Below are 18,992 nucleotides of genomic sequence, written 5' to 3'. Positions count from 1 at the left end.
CCTTCCTTTTCAACCGAACTGACCATGTCGGGCGTTTCCACTGTTCGCCATAAAGTCCCGGTTATACTTGACTTTCCGCGTCCGTGTTCGTCTCGCGCACAAGCGCGTCCACATTCCTGCGCATGCTACATAATCACCTTAACAAACAGTCCGGTCTTTGTATAATGTTTTTTTGTCTTTTTGACATCTAAAGTAAATAGGTTCAATATCTTATATCTTACACAAGACGTTTTCACCCTTGGCGAATTTAATGTATTATTTGTTATGTAGGCTATTATTTTATTATTTCTCAATTTGATGTAGGCCTATTGTTTAGTGGGGTTGGCCAATACCTTTCAAGTTTCATTTTCCCAGAAGAGAAATTATGTCGCTTCCGGTATAAAGCTCATAAACTTGGGCCGATGAGCAGGTAGGTCTAACTAAATCACTGGCATTATTATTTCGATTAAAAGCTTTAAAATACGTTTTTTTCAACGATGATAATTTATGACGGGAACTTTAGGAAACGTTTTTTGCAAACTTGAACGTTTTTTGGCAAAGGATGAACGTTTTAGCCCATGTAATAGGCTCTTTCGGGATGAAAGGCTAATTCTGATCCGTTCACCGGTAGTATTAACCTTAGATCGAGATACTTTAAGTCTGATGATGAAACTTTTATACTTTTAAGAAGTCCATTAATAGTTCTTTACAGGCTATTATGTATTTTTCTTTAATATTTGTTTATACAGGCCATTATACATTTTGGATTTATATTTTGGGAAAGACTATTTAAAATGTATTGTCCTAACCATCTTTCTTTACGAGCCATTTTATCTGCCAACGCAATCTCCGCCATTTCTGACACTTGCGGTGGTGTTATGATGGAATGACTCCTGATTTTAAGAGCATCACCTTGGTATTATAAGGTTCTATCTGACATTTTTGTCCAAATTGAGTTATTTACATATTATTCTGTACCAACCTACATTGCGTAACATTATATTTTCTTTACGTTGTTTACTTTTATCTACAAAATCAAGTGAAATGCTAAAACGTTGAAGCTCAATATCTCAAAACTCTTCGAAATGAAGATAGAACCTTATAACTCCAAGGCGATGTAAATGGTATAGACGGTAACTACTGGTAGGCCTATACATTTCTGATAACAAGCAAAATAAACTTAAAATCTTCTTTGTTGTCAATTCTGCCTACAGTACATACATTGAGGATTGAAATTGCGTTACTCTTAGACCCATGGTGCATACAAATAACACTAACACAGAACAAAAATATTTTATTAAAAAAATACAGATTATACATATATATCAAATACAGCTATTACAAGCAGGGATATTCAAAAATAAATAATAATAGGTAATGTCAGATAGAGTGCAATCCACTGATATTTACCACAGTGAAGATGTAAGGTAGTGCAAAGAGCTTATTATTAATTAATTACTAGTCACTAAACATATTCAAAAGTGCAGTTAGATTACTGTACCTTTACTGTAACTTATTACTAATAACTTCCTATATCCTACATCAACCTTCATAAGAATTGATTCAAAGATAGACAGGAACGGCTTATTTAATTAATTCAAAAGAAAAAAATATAACTAAATACATTATTCTTATTAACTGACCAAGTTATTTAAAATGTATGCTTAAATATATCCTTCTCACATTTGTAAATTAGACTTTATCATTTATAATTTCACCTACTGTTGCACTTTGATTTGATATTCCAGTTATTTAGAAGTAACCGTAATTAAATTTCAGAAACAATTTTAATAATCCCTTACTTTAAAAGTAATTAAATCACAGTAACTACGTACTTTAAAGTAACTAACAATTAAACAAAATTTATAAAAATATGAATTAAATATAATATACATCGTTATATTACTAGCCAGACCGATAAGCAAACACAGTACCCAAGTTTGCTTTGCACCAGGCGTCTGCGTCCGATGAAACCATCTATATGATGATAAATTGTATCAATGTTTATCAACTGTAAACACTATTTGTAATTGTATATGTTCACCATGAAATGTTATTTTCACTGACACAATAAAGGCCGATTATCACACCCTGCTGAAAAAATGGTATTGTTATATACATTATTGCATTTTCTTATTGTTTACACTGCTTCAGGTTTAAACAATTAATAATTATCTTTCAGACCAGCATATTAAAACAGTAATATACATGTACAGTAATGGTACTTAAAAAAAGAAATTAATGTGAAATGTGAAGACTTCAGTTTGGTTCTGTGTGGCTTCTTTATTATTGTCTCTTTGACTCAAGTCTGTACCGGGGTCACAGGAATGCAGGAAACGAAAAGATGCCATTCAAAGTGAAGGGAAGAGAAAAGCTCACAAGACTGAAACTACTGAAACAACAGCATTAATTACTGGTATCAAAAAGCTCTTTACAAAGTTTTACAAATACTTTATAAAATTTAAGTATCAAATAATCATGTTTGTGTTATATATATATATTGTATTTACACATCTGTTCTTTTTTTATCCAATGTACATATCTAACAGATATATTTGTGGTGGTAGCCGGTAGAAAAGAATGGGATAACATATATTTTTTTAAAAGCAAAACGTTATAGTAAACTGGTCAAGCCAGCCTGGGCCATATGCAAAAAGAGTGTGACAGGTTCTCACGTATGTCTTTTTGCGTTGCGGGGGTCCCGGCTGTTCATTCGTGATCGCCTTAATTCACTTGCATACCCAGGTGCTATGCCACTGGGTTGAGATAGATTCATGTTGTCCAGTAGTTAATCGATCACAAATGGTGCTCTCAGTGGATTAAAATAAAAAGGTAAAAATTCAAAATATGGGTTGCCAAGTATACTTTGGCGACTATTAATATAGACTAAAGGTCGATATTGACTAACTGTTAACAGAGGCAAAATGTGTAAGAAGCAATGGTTCAGAGCCTAATCTTGTGTTACGCATTACTGTACTGTGTACAAATATTTCAAGGGTGGTTCCACAGTTGTTCTCCATGAATCAAATACAGATCCTTTTTGGCAATAGAAACTAAACTGGCTTGATAAGTGGTTTACCCTCTCCATCGAATGCCTGCTGAGCTGAATCCAGATATCTCAAAGTCTTGTCGATGACCAAAGTGGGAAGATGATGATCAACGAAAGACCAGCCATAATGAGCACAGGGACTTTTCCCCAGTAAAACACTGATTCTATGCGACTGAAATGGTTGCCATTTCTGTCTTTCATTTTCAAGTCTTTTACTTCAGGGTATAACTGAAGACATGATGGAACATAACATTTTGGGGATCTTCACACACATTTAGCATCTCAATAAGGAAGAGTGATCACTGGAATGAAAGATGTTGGACAAATCTTTCCTCATTGTAGATTGAGGATTACTTATCAAGTCATGTTAGGGAATGCAGGAATCTGAAAACGGTTTTCAGAGGAGCTCTAATATTGACTGAGGCAATTAAATGGAACCACCCTTTTAACTGTAAACCAATAAAACTTCAACAAAATTGTGTATTTTTTTTTAAATGCTTTTGACTTTGGAATGAACATTCTGTGAACTTCCGCAGTGCCCGTTACACCGCGATTAGCCAAAAGCAAAGCTCGCACGTCGAAAGAAGTTACACCGCGATCCGCAAAAATCAACGCTCGAACTTCAACAGAGGTTACACCGCGAATCGCCAAAAGCAAGATTCTAACGTTTGGAAAAAAATTCCCAAAGGGTAAGTACGACCTTGTTGATGTTTAAAATACCAAGAAAAAGATCAACAATACCAAGTGACAGGGGTTGGACAGTGAACTTAAGTTTATGAAAAGAAGACAAATTGTTAGTGCTCGTCTTGCTGGCGCATCTGTGACCAGGACAGCAAGTCTTTGTGATGTATCAAGAGCCATGGTATCTGGGGTAACGTCAGCATATCAGCATGTAGGACGAACCACATCCAACTGGAGTAATTGTGGATACAAGAGGAAGGTGTCTGAAAGGGATGTCCGGTTGCTAACCCAGATTTTATCCACAAAACCACAGATGCTCAACTTAATGTGCACCTGAACTCACCTGTTTCCACCAAAAGTGTTAATCGGGAACTCCACAGGGTCATTATACACGGCCGGGCTGCTATAGCAAAACCTTTGGTCACTCATGCCAATACAGACGGTGGTTTCAATAGTTCCAAAAGCGGAAATCTTGGGCTGTGGACAAACATATTGTTTTCTGATGAGTCCACCTTCACTGTCTTTCCCATATCCGGGAATGTGGAGAAGCCCCAAAGAAGTTTACTTCCCGGATTGTTGCATGTCCAGAGTGAAGCAGGGCTTTCCCTAGGCCCAATAATTGTGCAAGATGTGTGAGTCACTGCCAAGGACTACATAAACATTCTGGAGGATGGTTGAAACAATTTATCCTGGAGGTGGTCACCTGGAGGTATAAGGATGAAGATGCATGATGACAGAGTGGTTTGATGAACATAACGGTGAAGTTGAGCATCTCCCATGGCCTGCACAGTCAACAGATCTGAATATTATTGATCAACATTGTGGTGTTTGGGAGGAGCGAGTCAGGAAACGGATTCCTCCACCATCATCACGTAGTGGCCTGGCCACTGTTCTGTAAAATACCCTCTTGTCCCTCAAGCCACTCTGCAAGACTTGTATTTGTCATTCCCAATACGAATCGATGCTGTATTGGCCTTGTGACAGGCAGAGTGATGATGCTTAGACAAAAAGGTATGCACGTCGGCCCCGGAGGGTGATTTATTCACAATATTTTGTGTACAGTCCTAACAAAGAGAGAACAATGGGGAATACGTGAGTCTCTTGTGCCGTGGGACGGATCAAACGAGTACTCCGAGACATGCTGGTTAAGTGAAGACTTTTGTTGTGGGAAAAGCCGATCATCAGCCACTGTATTCTGTGTTAACAGAGAAGATGGGAGAACAAGGTGTCCCTTCCTTCTCCTGTGCTTATAAGAGCTAGGTTTAATTGTGATCAGGTGCTGACAATGGGCCGGCGTGTAGAGTAGATTCCTTTGGGTGTGTCGTTTCCATGAAGATGCTGATTCCACATTGGGAGACTCGCCACAGCTGCAAATGGAGGCTCTACACTATACTAATACAGTTGTGGTCTAAAACCAGGTGTTTTCATTGTCCAACCCCTGTACATCCTCATAGAAGATGTTTGACGGCCCTGAAATATGCCACTATTCGTCATTTCTTTTGCATACCAAGATTTGGACTTGAAGTGTTTTCTTCAGTGTGGATCAAGCCCAACCATTTTTGCAACGATGTCCTTTGTGTATATAAGAATATCAATTTCGGAATCTACGTGCATCAGTGCCACTCAGGATTTGCTGTATATTCTGAATTCTGTATAAGATGGACTCATACAAACCCAGATCCAAAGAAGATAAAGGGTCACCTATGAAGAATGGGTTAAAAACCAAGTTAAAAGTGATTTATTGGAGAAAACAGGCTTCTATATACCTCAGCATTTTAAGATTGAATTATTGCCATGCTTTCCAAAATCAACTGATCATCTGGACAACCTCCGCTTACATCATTCTGTTATTATCTCTTCTCATCTTGGATTCTAATGTGTACATGAATCATCTTTAAAACTCTAAAACTGGACTTTGTGCCAGCATGGACTTTATTCTGTTCTTGCTTTTAAGAATTCATGGTGAAGGAGGCATTTTGGTCGACAAGCATTTACAACCATCCACATCATCTTCCGAACTCCTAACATCGAACAAAAAAGACCAAACAAAATCGACCGTTACGAGGTAAAGAGCGCGCATTATAGTAATTTTGAGCTTTCGAATGTCAACGCGATTATTCTAATCTTTAAAAAATCGGCCAACGTTTCACAGCTTCATCGAACCCGTTCAGAGCTGTGACCATGCAGTCACAGCTGACATATCCTCTGCCAAAAACCTGGAGGTGAGTTTTTTTATTTAAAGACACAATAATAATATCCACAAAAAGGGTTTGTTGGCACCACTCCAATTTTGTAGGTATGCAATGAGAAACCTCAGGATGGACACAAAGAAGAAAAGTGTGTTTCTGGGACAAGCTTGGACACCAAGTCTTCTCCAGCAGATGACAAAAAACAACAGAGCAAAAGAGGTACATTTATATTCTTTATATAAGTCTTTTATGCCTGTTTTAGACACAATAATAGATAGCAATAATGGGACATGATCTTTAACTCAGTGTATATCTGTTTAAACTTATGGAGTTAAGAAAAAACATGTTGTGTTTCACATTCCGAATAGTATAATTGTCCAGGGATTTTAAGAGTGGATTTTTAACTTCTCTAAACTAATCATACCACCATAATTAGATTATATTACATTGAGTACAATGTGAGGTCATATGAGTATATTTGCATATGCAACACATTTACATCAGAAATAGAACACAGACAAAAACTTGTGACTTGTGATTACTATTTTTTTTGGTAAAAACAGATGTTCAAAATGAGCAGACCGTCCATACTGGGCTTTCTGAAGAAGAGGAAACACAGTCGACACTTCAGGCTTCCAAGTTACCCTTAAAGTAAGCTTTTTCCTCCCCTCAGTTTTTAAAAACAACAACAGAGGAAAACAACTTTACTGAAAACTGCTGTTTCACTCAGGATATGCGGTGAAAAGAGGCTATTGTTTAATGGACCGTTGGATGAACAAACATTCACAGAGAGAAGTGGCAAAAAAATAAAAAGGTGATTCATTCAAAATTATTTAAACAGATTGTCTCTGTTCATTTCTATAAATTGTCTTTGAAAGATTTTTAAAGAGTAATCTAGCAAAAAACTGGTTATTGACTTGTAATGACTATTAAGTTCTAATATACTGTTTGAAGCTACAGTTCCTTATCAATACTTTTCATGTTTTAGTGACTGCAATTCTGTGCAAAACTCTGTCCAGACAAAGGCTGAGATCAGGAAAAAAAAGAAGGTTATACTTTATTTTACTTTAGTAATATATAACCTATTCATAAAATGCATCCATTTCAATCAACATTACTTGTCTCTTATGTTTTTTTTGCCATTTAGTGCTAAGATACTCTCAAATCAAGTGATGTGTCACAATGATTTGATATTAAAATTTCAGTTTTTGGACTTGGAATGCCAATTTGAAGTTTTTTTTTATGACAAAACAGTATATAATTATCTGGATGTTTTTACTGTTTAGATCCATTTAATACATCTTAAAATTGGCGTTAAATGATTTTAGGATTTGTATTATTTACATTCTTACTTTGTGTGTACACATATTTACATGTGTTGTCTATTCATAATTTTTTTAATTCTTTGTTTGCAGTCTGATTCTGAGGTGAAAACACTTATTTCCTTCAAGCAAGAGTCCATGAACGGGTTTTGGAAAGAGACTCCTGTAACAGTTGATCTGCAGGAGTATCAAAACTACACCCCAATCGTTGACCAACCACTACATGTGCATACTTCATGGGGAGGATGTGCTGCACAAATTATTGAAATCTTTTCTAGACAGAGTAAACAAGAAGTGAACTTTGATGTCAACACACCTGGTTCATCAATAGAACCTGCAGATTTTTTACACTATGCCAAAGTAGTTAAACTTCTTCTTGACTGGTATGAAATGCCGGATAGGAAGGATATATTTTTTAAGATTGGTAAATTTACTGTAAAACTGCAGTCGAGCAATCTGTACTGTTGCCCTTTCAACCAAGTTGATAAAGAAAGAAAATTTCCAGACAGACAGCTATCTTATGCAACATTAACAACATCAGAAAACTTCAGCAAAAAGTATTCTCAGACAGCTTGGAATTACGTGGTGGGAAACCATGGCAAAGTATACTCTCATATCGAGACCCCTCAAGATGCCATTGCATTATGTGCGGTTTTATTCTCAGAGGTTATTAGATATCCTAACATGTTTTTTCACAACATTCTGATGATGCTGCACTTTAAAACATGGAATGACTTTTGTAATTACCATCCAATGGTAAAAGGTGGAACATGGAAATATCAGGGAAGGAGTAGCAATATATCTCAACAAGAAAATTCCCAAAAGGGGATAACAATCCCGGAAAAAGTAAAAAACAGAGAACATGAAAACCATATATTTTGTGTTAAGAAAATGATAAAAGATAAGCTAAAAAGATGTACACCTTTTCAACTGAGGAACATATAGGTGTCACGATCAGTTAGAGTGCCCTGCAAATCCTCTCATAACCCGGACTGCCAACACATACTACATTTCCCATAACCCTCTGTCCGGACCGTGTCTATTTATACCTGGTTCATTCTATCAGTCATTACAAAGTTGTGTTAGTGTTACACCTACATTTCTACTCTTGTCTATAAATCTGGTTCTGTGTTTTGCAGGGTTATTTGGATTACCCTGTATTTGCATGTACCATGCAGATTTGTTTGCTATGATTGACTGTGTATGGAATTTACCTGTTTTATGGATTATGACTTGGATTACTTCTGAATAAATGACTGCATTTGGAGTCTCACCCTTTGCGGCTCCGTGTAGCCCTGTGACAACAGAATGTACATACGCATACATTGAATAGCTGCTATGGCTCTCTTTGGAATGGGCTTTGGGGGTATGGGAGCTGAACACGCAGCGACCCTTGAAGTTTCACCCGAAGAAAGGCACTCGGCTGTTTGTGTAGTTTTATAAAAAATATTGAGCTACAATTCATGAAATAAAATTTGGAAAACCTCATTGAATTTGTGTTTCTTTCATTGTTGTGCTGTAATAACATTTATTTAAGTGTAAAAATTGATTTACAAGACTGCAATAACATGAAAATGTATTTTACAAACGCATCTTCTAAACCATGTGCCATTATTAAAGATGACATGAGTGTCTATGAAGGCAAAAAAATCTAAGATTTAGATCATCTTTGATTATCCTTAACATGGAACATATCTTAAGGCATTTGTAAAATGCATTTTTGTATATAGGCCTATATAATTTGTTGTTGTACACCAAAAAAAACCTTTTTAAGACTCTTGGGTATAAAGGTGAAATCTTTATGCACAGACTGAATGAACATATAATTTTCTTTAAATTAATAGTTTATTTAAAATGAATAAATCAGCATTCAAATTTGTTTTAAAACATTTATTGATCCATTCCAGTAGTGAAATTGACATTCTCATAATTGGTAATGGAATTTATTTTACCACTCAGAACAAATAGTACATGCATACTATGTAATTATAAAATAATTAAAAATACCTTCACTTGTCAGTGCTCATTTCAGGTCCATAGGTGGATTTGTGTCTCTGTTGGCCTCAGTCCTGGAGGTCTCCAGCAGGGGGCAACATTGAAACCGTCTGCATCTCACAATGTGCAGCTTGTCCCTTAAACCATTGGTGCAGGCTCTTATGGCACTCCTGACAGCGGCCGAGGAGAAGTAAAAGATGATGGGGTCCAAACATGCATTCAGGGTACTAGAAATTGAAGCAAAATTGCGCCACCCCTCACTATTACCATGGATATAACCGACTACATGTGAGATGTTATACGGGCTGAAACTGAGCGTGAAAACCAGCAGCGTCCCAACTGCAAGTCCAATGGCCCTGAGTCTACGACGTCGTCCCAGGCGGGGCAGATTAGATAGAATTCGAATAAAGTTTATATAACAGAAGCAGCAGATGAGGAGGGGTATGCAAAAGAGCATGAGAAAAAGTTCCAGGCGAACAGGAAGTAGAATTTCAAGCTGCTCTTGGGTGAAGTTATCATAGCACATTATTTCCACGTTATCTTGATTCGTGGGGTTACTTGAGTTGATGTTTGGCACTATGTACACAATGCTGAGGTTAAGAAAGCCCAGAAGCCAAAGGAAGAAACTTGCAATGGCAGCGTTGCGTGGCCGTCGTCCTAGCGCGTATCGGATTCCAGGTTCCAGTTCATGCCGTCGATAGCTTCTTTCATCTTGAAGGGCAGGACCATGAGGAAGATGAGGTCAGATACTGTCAGGTTCAGCAGGAGAATATCGATCGGGGTAGGCTTGCGGTGGACCTTTCGGCAGAATGTAAAGAAGGCCAGAATGTTGGCGGGGAGGCCGATCGAGAAGGTGAGAATGTAGAATGGCAAAAGAAGCCGGGCATCAAAATTGGCCATTAGTTTGGACCACACAGAGAGTCAATAGGAGGTAGAAACACTAGAGAACAGAAACAGCAGAAGTTAGGATGATATCAAATATATAAGAAAGCAACGATATATGAAATTGTTTTTTTTCATCATTTACTCATCCTTATGTCATTTCAAACATGTATGACTATCTTCTGCAGAACCCAAAGTAGAAGAATTTTGGTCACCAAAAATATTGGTCCCAATTGACTTCTGTTTCATGTGCACGAATTTCTCAAAATATTTCTCAAAATATATTCAAGTAAAACAGCTTTTGAACGTCATTCAAGTGATTAAAAAATAACAGATTTTCTTATTTTTGCATGAACTACAAAAATGTATATTAAAAACCAGGAAAACTTACCTTGACCTTGAAAATTAAGATCCGGAGCATCTTGTGTTTGTCCAGTTAAACAGAGCAAGTATCTGCTGCCTTTACTCAACTCTGACTTTGGGATTTTGAACACAGGCAGTAATCGCACTACGTGATAGGAGAGAGATCTCAAGACAGCGGAAATTTAATAAATTGTGTTCAAAATCTACAGCTCTAAAGCTCATCAAACAATGTCTCCTGGCAACCTGAGCGCAGTCAGGAGGGGAACAGAGGAAGCTGGCTCATGTGTAGTATGTGCAGTCACCCCAAGAACAGGATCTTCTCACATATTGACAAGATAAGAAGTAATTGTTTGTTTTGTGTGTCTGTGTACACGGAAATGTCATATTGTGGGTGTAGGGTCTGTTTCATTTACGATTACAAAGCTATGATATACTATAAGTCTTACAATAATTTTGTTTACCTTTTATAAGGTTAAAGGTACAGTTTGTAAGAATTTTGCAGTAAAATATCCAAAAACCACTAGGCCAATGTTATATATATATATATTTTCAGCTGAGTACTTACAATATCTCAAATGTTTCCAACTGCTTTTAAATCCTGATAAAATCGCCATTCTTATTATTGGACCAGGGCCGTTTAGTCGCCTGTCAATGGCGTCATATCCGCGTTACCCTTTGTTACGCCTTTGCTGACTATGTACTGACTTTGTATCTAAAAATATAAGCTGACTATAAATCTGTCTAAAACAGTGTCACGTGATTGACACTGTTGTAGACAGAAGGGGAAGTAGTTTGTACCGTCGGTCCGTCTTGCATTATTGCAAATGATGCGGGTACGTTCAAAATAACTTTTATTATGATTGATTTGAACACTTAAAAATTCGCAGTGTTATCACACTCTCGAATTGGACAATTACTGTAATATCTTTGACTAACAATTTAGTTTCAAACCTTACCTTACTCGGGTCTAATTCAATATAATGAAATAAAATGATTTCATCAAACGATACATTTATAAAACTTTATTACCTTACCTCTTCCGCTAACATGACTTCGTGTTCCCATCTAATTGATATATCAGCGGCACCATCGGCACCATCGGATTTCTACAAACTGTACCTTTGAGGGATATGGTGAACATATTTTCTTTTCATCATTTACTCAACCTCTTGTCATTTCAAACCTGTGTGATTTTCTTTCTGCATGCACAACTCAAAAGAAGATATTTTAAAGAAACCAAACAACGGCGGTACCCATTATCTTGCATTGGTTTTGTGTGCATTAAATGAAAGTGAATGCATAATGAGAATGTTCTGCAGAAGAAAGAAAGTCATACAGGTTTCAAATAACAAGATTTTGAGTAAATAATGACAGAATTAACATTTTTGGCTGAACTACTCAAAAGAACTGAAACTTTTATTGCATCCAGAAGTGTGAATTTACAACACTATAAAGAAGGTTGTATCACAGCTGGCACTCGTGTTTATCATCACAATAAAATGTGACAGCCTTCGTCTCTTTGTATTAAAAAATATAAGCTATGTTTAGGCGATAAGAATCAGGCTAAAATGCATACATTTGAATAATGGTTTTATGTTGCAGTGTTTTATTTGATAACATATTTTGTAGGGGTTCCACTGATGAATGCATGTTTGTTCAGTGTTGTTCAGTTTTAATCAAGACAACAATAACAAAAACCACTTCATTCAATCATGCAATCAATCAAACGAAAAAGACCCTTCTCTTTCCAAGACATGAAGAAAAATAATTAAATAAAAGTTGCTTTGTGTATAAGACAACGACCCCTTACAAAAATGTACAATGGTTTTAATACATTTAAAACATAGCAAAAACTACTGTAGTAAAACAATGGTAATCACAAAATAACCACGGTTTTGAAAACCATCTATTTGTAAAAACCATAGTAAATGATGGTAAATGTAGTAAAATCATGGTTTTGCCCAAGTAATAAATGCACCAAAAAAACATGTTTACCATACTTGCACCACAAAAAAAAACACGGTTAACTTTCGTAAGAGACAACAACAACAAAAATCACTTAAAACAGTTAAACAACTTACAAAACCCTTTTACACATATTTTAATGGCAGTTCGCATCTCCCGAGAGATGCAGTAAAAAATAATAGGATCAAAGCATGCATTTAAAGTGGTCAGCATTAAAACTTTCATACGCCATTTGGGATTATGTCCTGTTATGTAGCCCACTACGTGTGATGCATTATAGGGTGCAAAACAAACAGTGAACACAAAGAGCGTCCCGAGAGTCAGTCCGATCGCCCTGAGCCTGCGACATCGGTTAAGAAGAGGAAGCTTTAACAAAATACGAATAGCATTGATGTAACAAAAGCAGCAAATGATGAGGGGTATGCAGAAAAATAGCGCTAAAACAGCCAGTCGCATTTTGAGCAACTTTTTGAGTTGCACTTCAGTAAAGTTATTGTAACATATATGTTCTATGTGGTTTGTGATGTTTTCTGCCGAACCGGTGTACGCCGCATTGTAAGTCAATCCTGCGGTTATTATTATGAGCATCCAGATGGCAACGCATACAAGTATTGTGTAAGTGAATCTCCTTGGACTTTTATATTTCACAGGAAAAGCGACACACACATAACGCTCGACACTTATTGCCGCAAGAAACTGGCTGCTACTGTAAAGAGGAAGAAAGAACGTGAACAGTTTTAAACGACACAATATAAAGGGCATGTTCCAGACCATGTTATTTGCGGCTTCTCTCATCTTAAGGTAGGTAGGTGAGAAAGATGAGGTCTGAAACCACAAGGTTCAACATCAATAAGTCAATAGGTAGAGGTTTACTGCGAATCTTGCGAATGCAGGAACAGAATGCCAAAACTGAATTCGGGAAGCCGATCAGGAATGTAATGATGTATATAGAGAGAATGACTTCTGTGGGTGTGTCTTCTGACATGTTTTTTTTCCTGCGTGCAGCAATGTTCTTTATTTAGGAAAAATAATCCTTAAATTTGTTTATTCACCAACATCTGTGGGACACACACAAACTTGTTAAAGGCTTGTTAAAGTATTTTCAGCATAGAATGAAATTACAGACCAAATCTTAAAGTATATATCTGTCTACAATATTAGCAGCTATTATGTTTAATTTTAATTTTGTATTGTATATTTTTGGCACTTACCAACACTATTTTTTCTGTAGTCAGTATCATAAAATGACCATGGGTGCACGTCGGTGATGCCTTTGATACACCTGGACAACATGACACGACAACTTTGCGTGATTTGCAAAGGTAACCATGAACAGCAGGAAGCATTTAACAGTGAAGAGTTTTTCAGTAAAATTATTATTCTCTACACTATAGTCAAAGTTTAATGTCAGTCGACTGAAATATTTCTCATGATGTTTGATCCGTCTGGAGGTGTATGGTTAAATAGTTGAAACTAGACATATATAATTGTAGCAACATATTAATTTATTTTATAACAAAGTTGAAACTCTAACATTTTAACTCTAACTCTAACTAATTTTAAACATAGTTATATATACTGTAATAAATAGGACAGGTGGGATGACGCTATAATTAAAGTAACTTTACGCAAAACCTACAAATGTAACATTGCAGATGAATGTAACATTTCATCACTTTAGATATCTTTAAAGCGGATCATATTTAAATCTAAACAATTTTTCAAAAAAAATAAAAGAAACAGTATAGAGACTTACGTACATGCGGCAAGGCTGTGTTTCTTATCAGGATGTAACATTAAACACGCTGTAGGTATACTGTACATGCAACATTTGTTTACCATTTGTTTATCATGTATTATTTTGCCTTGAAGGTTTCTAATTGCAAATGACTACCACTCGTGGTTCTGTCTAGACTGTTCCACTATACTTCATTGCACAAGAGTGAGAGCATTTCTTCACCTTCATCCATCACCTTTAAAAATTAACAAAAAAACTTTACATTTATGTTGCATTAAAGGGAATGTTCACACAAAAATAAATATTCTTTCATCATTTACTCACGATCACGTTATTCAAATCCTGTTTGACTTTCTGTCTTTTGCACAAGAAGATAACCAAACAACATTGCCCCTAATGACTTCCATTGTATGGACAAAAACCTGAGACATTTATCAAAATTCCTTCTTGGAATGTTTTGGAACGACACAAGGGTGCATACATTGAGAAAGTGTTTTTGTTTTGGGGTGAACTATCCCTTTAAGTGACAAAATATTGGTTATATTATCTAAACATACCCCAAAAAAAGCAATTAAAAGAGCAATTTAATTTGCAGTAACATTTTACAAATATGCCCATGTTAAATTTATAACAGAATGAATTACACAAATGTCATTTTACTCCGTTCATTAGTCTACATATTAAACATGGCTTATTGCCATTACTCAGTACTCAATATTTTCAATATTTACTTTCATACAGTTATCTAGTCTAATTTACAAAATATACAGAAATATGTATACTGCTGCCAGTTTATTGGAAAGTGGCATCTTCTCATCCAACGTTCTTTTATGACCATCACAAAATCATTATGTGACATGTCTTATTCTTCATGAAGAACAGGATTTTTGAGGGATAAATATGCAACTACAGTTCATGTAGCTCTCATCACAGTTCAAGGGTTGCCTTGCCACAGACATTGTTTTGGGTGGAGCATCACAAACACGCTCACAACATAGTATACCTGTTTTATAGAAGAAGCTGTTTTCCTTACTCTTTGTTTGGCATCTTTAGATTCAGTGCTGCTTGGTTATAGTCGTCACCCCGTGTGCAGTCCCTTGAAGGTTCTTGGAAGATTCCTTACCATTGCCCAGATGCCACGACCTGTAGCTGGATTTAGTTCCTCGCCTGTTGCACATTCTGTCAACTAAATCCTTTGGTGTCCATGGCGACATCATCAGCATGATCACGGGCTCAAGGAAGACGTTGCAGGAGCTGGTCAGCATGGCTTCGCTTCTCCATTCCACATTGGTGTACTGAAAAAAACCCACCACGTGAGATATGTTGTTGGGTCCATAGCAGACCACAAACACCGCCAGTGTTGAGAGTGCAATTATGAGCAATTATAAGTTTTAACTGCTCGTGTGTGAAGTTCTCATAGCATGAGGAGGCGTTCAGTTCCCTAAATGAAACGAACTGGCCTCCTCCTTCCACAATCAAAGCAAGACCACAGTGTACAATCACCAAAGCCCACAAGATGGCACTCACCAGGCAAGAAGTCCGGGCTTTGCGGTAAATCTTGTAGGTTATGGGGTGGTGGAGCTCAGGTAGCGGCCCATTACCACGGCTGTGAACAGAAGCTGTAAACGGGACACACCGCAGCTGGAAGTTTCCATCCCCGAAGGACCCTCTCGGTTACTTTGATGGGCAACCATGAGACAAGTGCCAGATTTGCTACTGTGCTTTCGAGCTTTCCGGACGTAGATGAAACGAACAAGGAGGTTGGCAGGAAGTCCAAGCAGAAATGTGAAGATATAAACCAACAGAGAGAGGCAGGTGAACACATTCACCTCCATCTTTGTAGATTTTCTGAATAAGCTTTCTTTTGTCTTCAGCACACATAGACCAGATTCTCTTCTTTGATGAAGGATATCAGTTCTTAAAATATAGTATATCCACTGCTTCAGGTGTCTTCAACTCTGCACTAGGAAAAAAACATGAAAAATGTCTGATTTGCCTAAACTTTGTCATTTTGGCTTTTTAAAGGGAGCGAGTGAAGAAATGGGGGTGTGTATGCCATGTATATAAAATGGCATTTATACACTCACGTTACCTTATTTACCCTTCGTATTCAATAATACGAAGACCAGATCATATTTCACTTTAGTCAAATGATTCAGAATAATTGGGCTGTGCAGGAAGCTGTGCCCCTCCAGCCATGAATCTCACTTTAATGGACTGTTAAAGCTGTAAAGTCAGAACACTGTTAGTGCCTCAGAGATGGAAACTGAACCTTAGGGAACATGATGCTGGCTTTCGCGTATAAGTAATTAACTTACATTTGATCAAAAAAGCCTACTGATCGGTTCATTTGTAAGAGTAATATTGACTGATGTTATCTTCTTGGATTATAATAATAATATTTGAATAAAAAAGCTGTCTTTCTTCGTGCACAACTTTTGTGTATTCCGCGATATTAGTTTGTAAAATCTCACGGTGCACAATTAAATTAGTCTTCCCCCATACTCTGATTTACGGCACTACCTCTTAAACTGACGGATGCGATAATTTTTCCATGGCATATTCTTAGACTTTTACTTAATTTTCAAAGGAGCGACTATATCAATGGCATCAATTGGAATTCAATGTATTTTACCACTCAGAACCTATAGTACATGCATACTTTGTAATTAGATCAATTTTCTTTATGTAGACCTATATTGAAATACTTAAAAATACCTTTACTTGTACAATCCTCATTTCAGGTCCATAGGTGGATTTGTGTCTCTGTTGGCCTCAGTCCTGGAGGTCTCCAGCAGGGGGCAGCATTGAAACCGTCTGTATCTCACAATGTGCAGCTTGTCCCTTAAACCATTAGCGCAGGCTCTTATGGCACTCCTGACAGCGGCCGAGGAGAAGTAAAAGATGATGGGGTCCAAACATGCATTCAGGGTACTAGAAATTAAAGCAAAATTGCGCCACCCCTCACTATTACCATGGATATAACCGACTACATGTGAGATGTTATACGGGCTGAAACTGAGCGTGAAAACCAGCAGCGTCCCAACTGCAAGTCCAATGGCCCTGAGTCTACGACGTCGTCCCAGGTGGGGCAGATTAGATAGAATTCGAATAAAGTTTATATAACAGAAGCAGCAGATGAGGAGGGGTATGCAAAAGAGCATGAGAAAAAGTTCCAGGCGAACAGGAAGTAGAATTTCAAGCTGCTCTTGGGTGAAGTTATCATAGCACATTATTTCCACGTTATCTTGATTCGTGGGGTTACTTGAGTTGATGTTTGGCACTATGTACACAATGCTGAGGTTAAGAAAGCCCAGAAGCCAAAGGAAGAAACTTGCAATGGCAGCGTTGCGTGGCCGTCGTCCTAGCGCGTATCGGATTGGAAATGCGACGCCCAGGTAGCGCTCTATGCTGATCGCTGTTAGAAACAATGTGCTGGTGTAGATGGTGGAGAAGAAAAGAAAACTAATAATGGGACACAAGTAATACGGCAGGTTCCAGTTCATACCGTCGATAGCTTCTTTCATCTTGAAGGGCAGGACCATGAGGAAGATGAGGTCAGATACTGTCAGGTTCAGCAGGAGAATATCGATCGGGGTAGGCTTGCGGTGGACCTTTCGGCAGAATGTAAAGAAGGCCAGAATGTTGGCGGGGAGGCCGATCGAGAAGGTGAGAATGTAGAATGGCAAAAGAAGCTGGGCATCAAAATTGGCCATTAGTTTGGACCTCACAGAGAGTCAGTAGGAAGTAGAAACACTAGAGAACAGAAACAGCAGAAGTTAGGAGGTAAAAAATGTAATTAAAGCAACAATATACAGTATAGTTTACCCCCAATATAATTTTTTTCATCATTTACTCATCCTTATGTCATTTCAAACATGTATGACTTTCTTCTGCAGAACACGAAAGAAGACATTTTGAAGAATGTTTATTACCAAAAATAATGTTCTTAATTGACTTCTGTTGTATAGACACAAAATCAGTGAGACATTTCTCAAAATATCTTCAAATCAAACAGGTTTTGAACAACATTAATGTGATTAAAAAATATCAGAATTTCTTATTTTTGCATGAACTACAAAATTGTGTATGAAAAACAAGAAAACTAACCTTGACATGGGAAACTTAAGATCCTGAGTAACTTGTGTTTGTCCAGTTAAACAGAGCAAGTATCCGCTGCCTTTACTCTACTGTGACTTTGGCATTCTGAACATAGGCAGTAATCGCACTACGTGATAGGAGAGAGATCTCAAGACAGCGGAAATTTAATAAATTGTGTTCACAATCTACAGCTCTAAAGCTCATCAAACAATGTCTCCTGGCAACCTGAGCGCAGTCGGGGGGGGAACACAGGAAGCTGGCTCATGTGTAGTATGTGCAGTCACCCCAAGAACAGGATCTTCTCATACACTGACAAGATAAGAAGTAATTGTTTGTTTTGTGTGTTTGTTTACAAGGAAATGTCATATTTATGGTACAGGGTTACGATTACAAAGGATTTCTATAATTCTTAGAAGTAATATTTTAAAGGTTAAGGGACATGGTGCACCCAAACTATTTTTTTGTCATCATTTACTCACCCTCTTATCAATTCAAACCTATATGATTTTCTTTCTGCATGTACAACTCAAAAGAAGATCTTTTGAAAAATCCAAACAACGGCGGTACCCATTGACTTGCATTAGTTTTGTGTCCTTATAATAAAAGTGAATGCATACCACCAATGTTCTGCAGAAGAAAGAAAGTCATACAGGTTTGAAATAACCAGGGTAAAGAGTAAATTATGACAGAATTTTCATTTTTAGATGAACTATACTTTCAAAAGAACT

The 18,992-nt window shown here is 37.2% G+C and overlaps 1 protein-coding gene, 1 long non-coding RNA gene and 3 pseudogenes across 3 annotated transcripts; 1 reads left to right on the top strand and 4 right to left on the bottom strand.

The window, feature by feature from the left end:
- The first annotated feature begins 1,793 nt into the window (after positions 1–1,793).
- LOC130415583 (uncharacterized) lies at positions 1,794–6,947 on the top strand. 2 transcript variants are annotated; one of them, XR_008905940.1, is made up of 5 exons: positions 1,794–2,084; positions 2,305–6,117; positions 6,462–6,549; positions 6,629–6,712; positions 6,887–6,947. It is a non-coding gene; the product is annotated as an uncharacterized LOC130415583 (long non-coding RNA). The 2 variants fall into 2 exon arrangements; XR_008905941.1 differs by having other exon boundaries at positions 2,287–6,117.
- Positions 6,948–9,243: 2,296 nt separating this feature from the next.
- Positions 9,244–10,115, bottom strand: LOC130416137 (free fatty acid receptor 2-like; annotated as a pseudogene).
- LOC130416136 (free fatty acid receptor 3-like) lies at positions 10,115–13,699 on the bottom strand (annotated as a pseudogene).
- Positions 13,700–15,218: 1,519 nt separating this feature from the next.
- LOC130416135 (free fatty acid receptor 2-like) lies at positions 15,219–15,998 on the bottom strand (annotated as a pseudogene).
- A 900-nt stretch (positions 15,999–16,898) lies between these two features.
- Positions 16,899–18,366, bottom strand: si:dkey-211g8.6 (uncharacterized protein LOC794045 homolog). Its single transcript, XM_056742235.1, has 2 exons — positions 18,274–18,366; positions 16,899–17,919 (listed from the first exon to the last, which is right to left on the bottom strand). Exon 2 carries the CDS (start codon positions 17,877–17,879, stop codon positions 16,899–16,901), a length of 981 nt encoding a protein of 326 aa, XP_056598213.1. The 5' UTR covers positions 17,880–17,919; positions 18,274–18,366.
- Between the last annotated feature and the right edge of the window lie 626 nt (positions 18,367–18,992).

This window comes from Triplophysa dalaica, chromosome 25, assembly GCF_015846415.1.
Source record: "Triplophysa dalaica isolate WHDGS20190420 chromosome 25, ASM1584641v1, whole genome shotgun sequence".
NCBI classification, from domain to species: Eukaryota; Metazoa; Chordata; class Actinopteri; order Cypriniformes; family Nemacheilidae; genus Triplophysa; species Triplophysa dalaica.
Note: the sequence above shows the minus strand (reverse complement) of the source record. Positions and strands in the feature narration are given on the sequence as shown.

What these genes read in the sequence shown, in the direction of transcription:
- si:dkey-211g8.6 (XM_056742235.1), bottom strand. Translation starts at nt 17,879, where the DNA reads ATGGCCAATTTTGATGCCCAGCTTCTTTTGCCATTCTACATTCTCACC.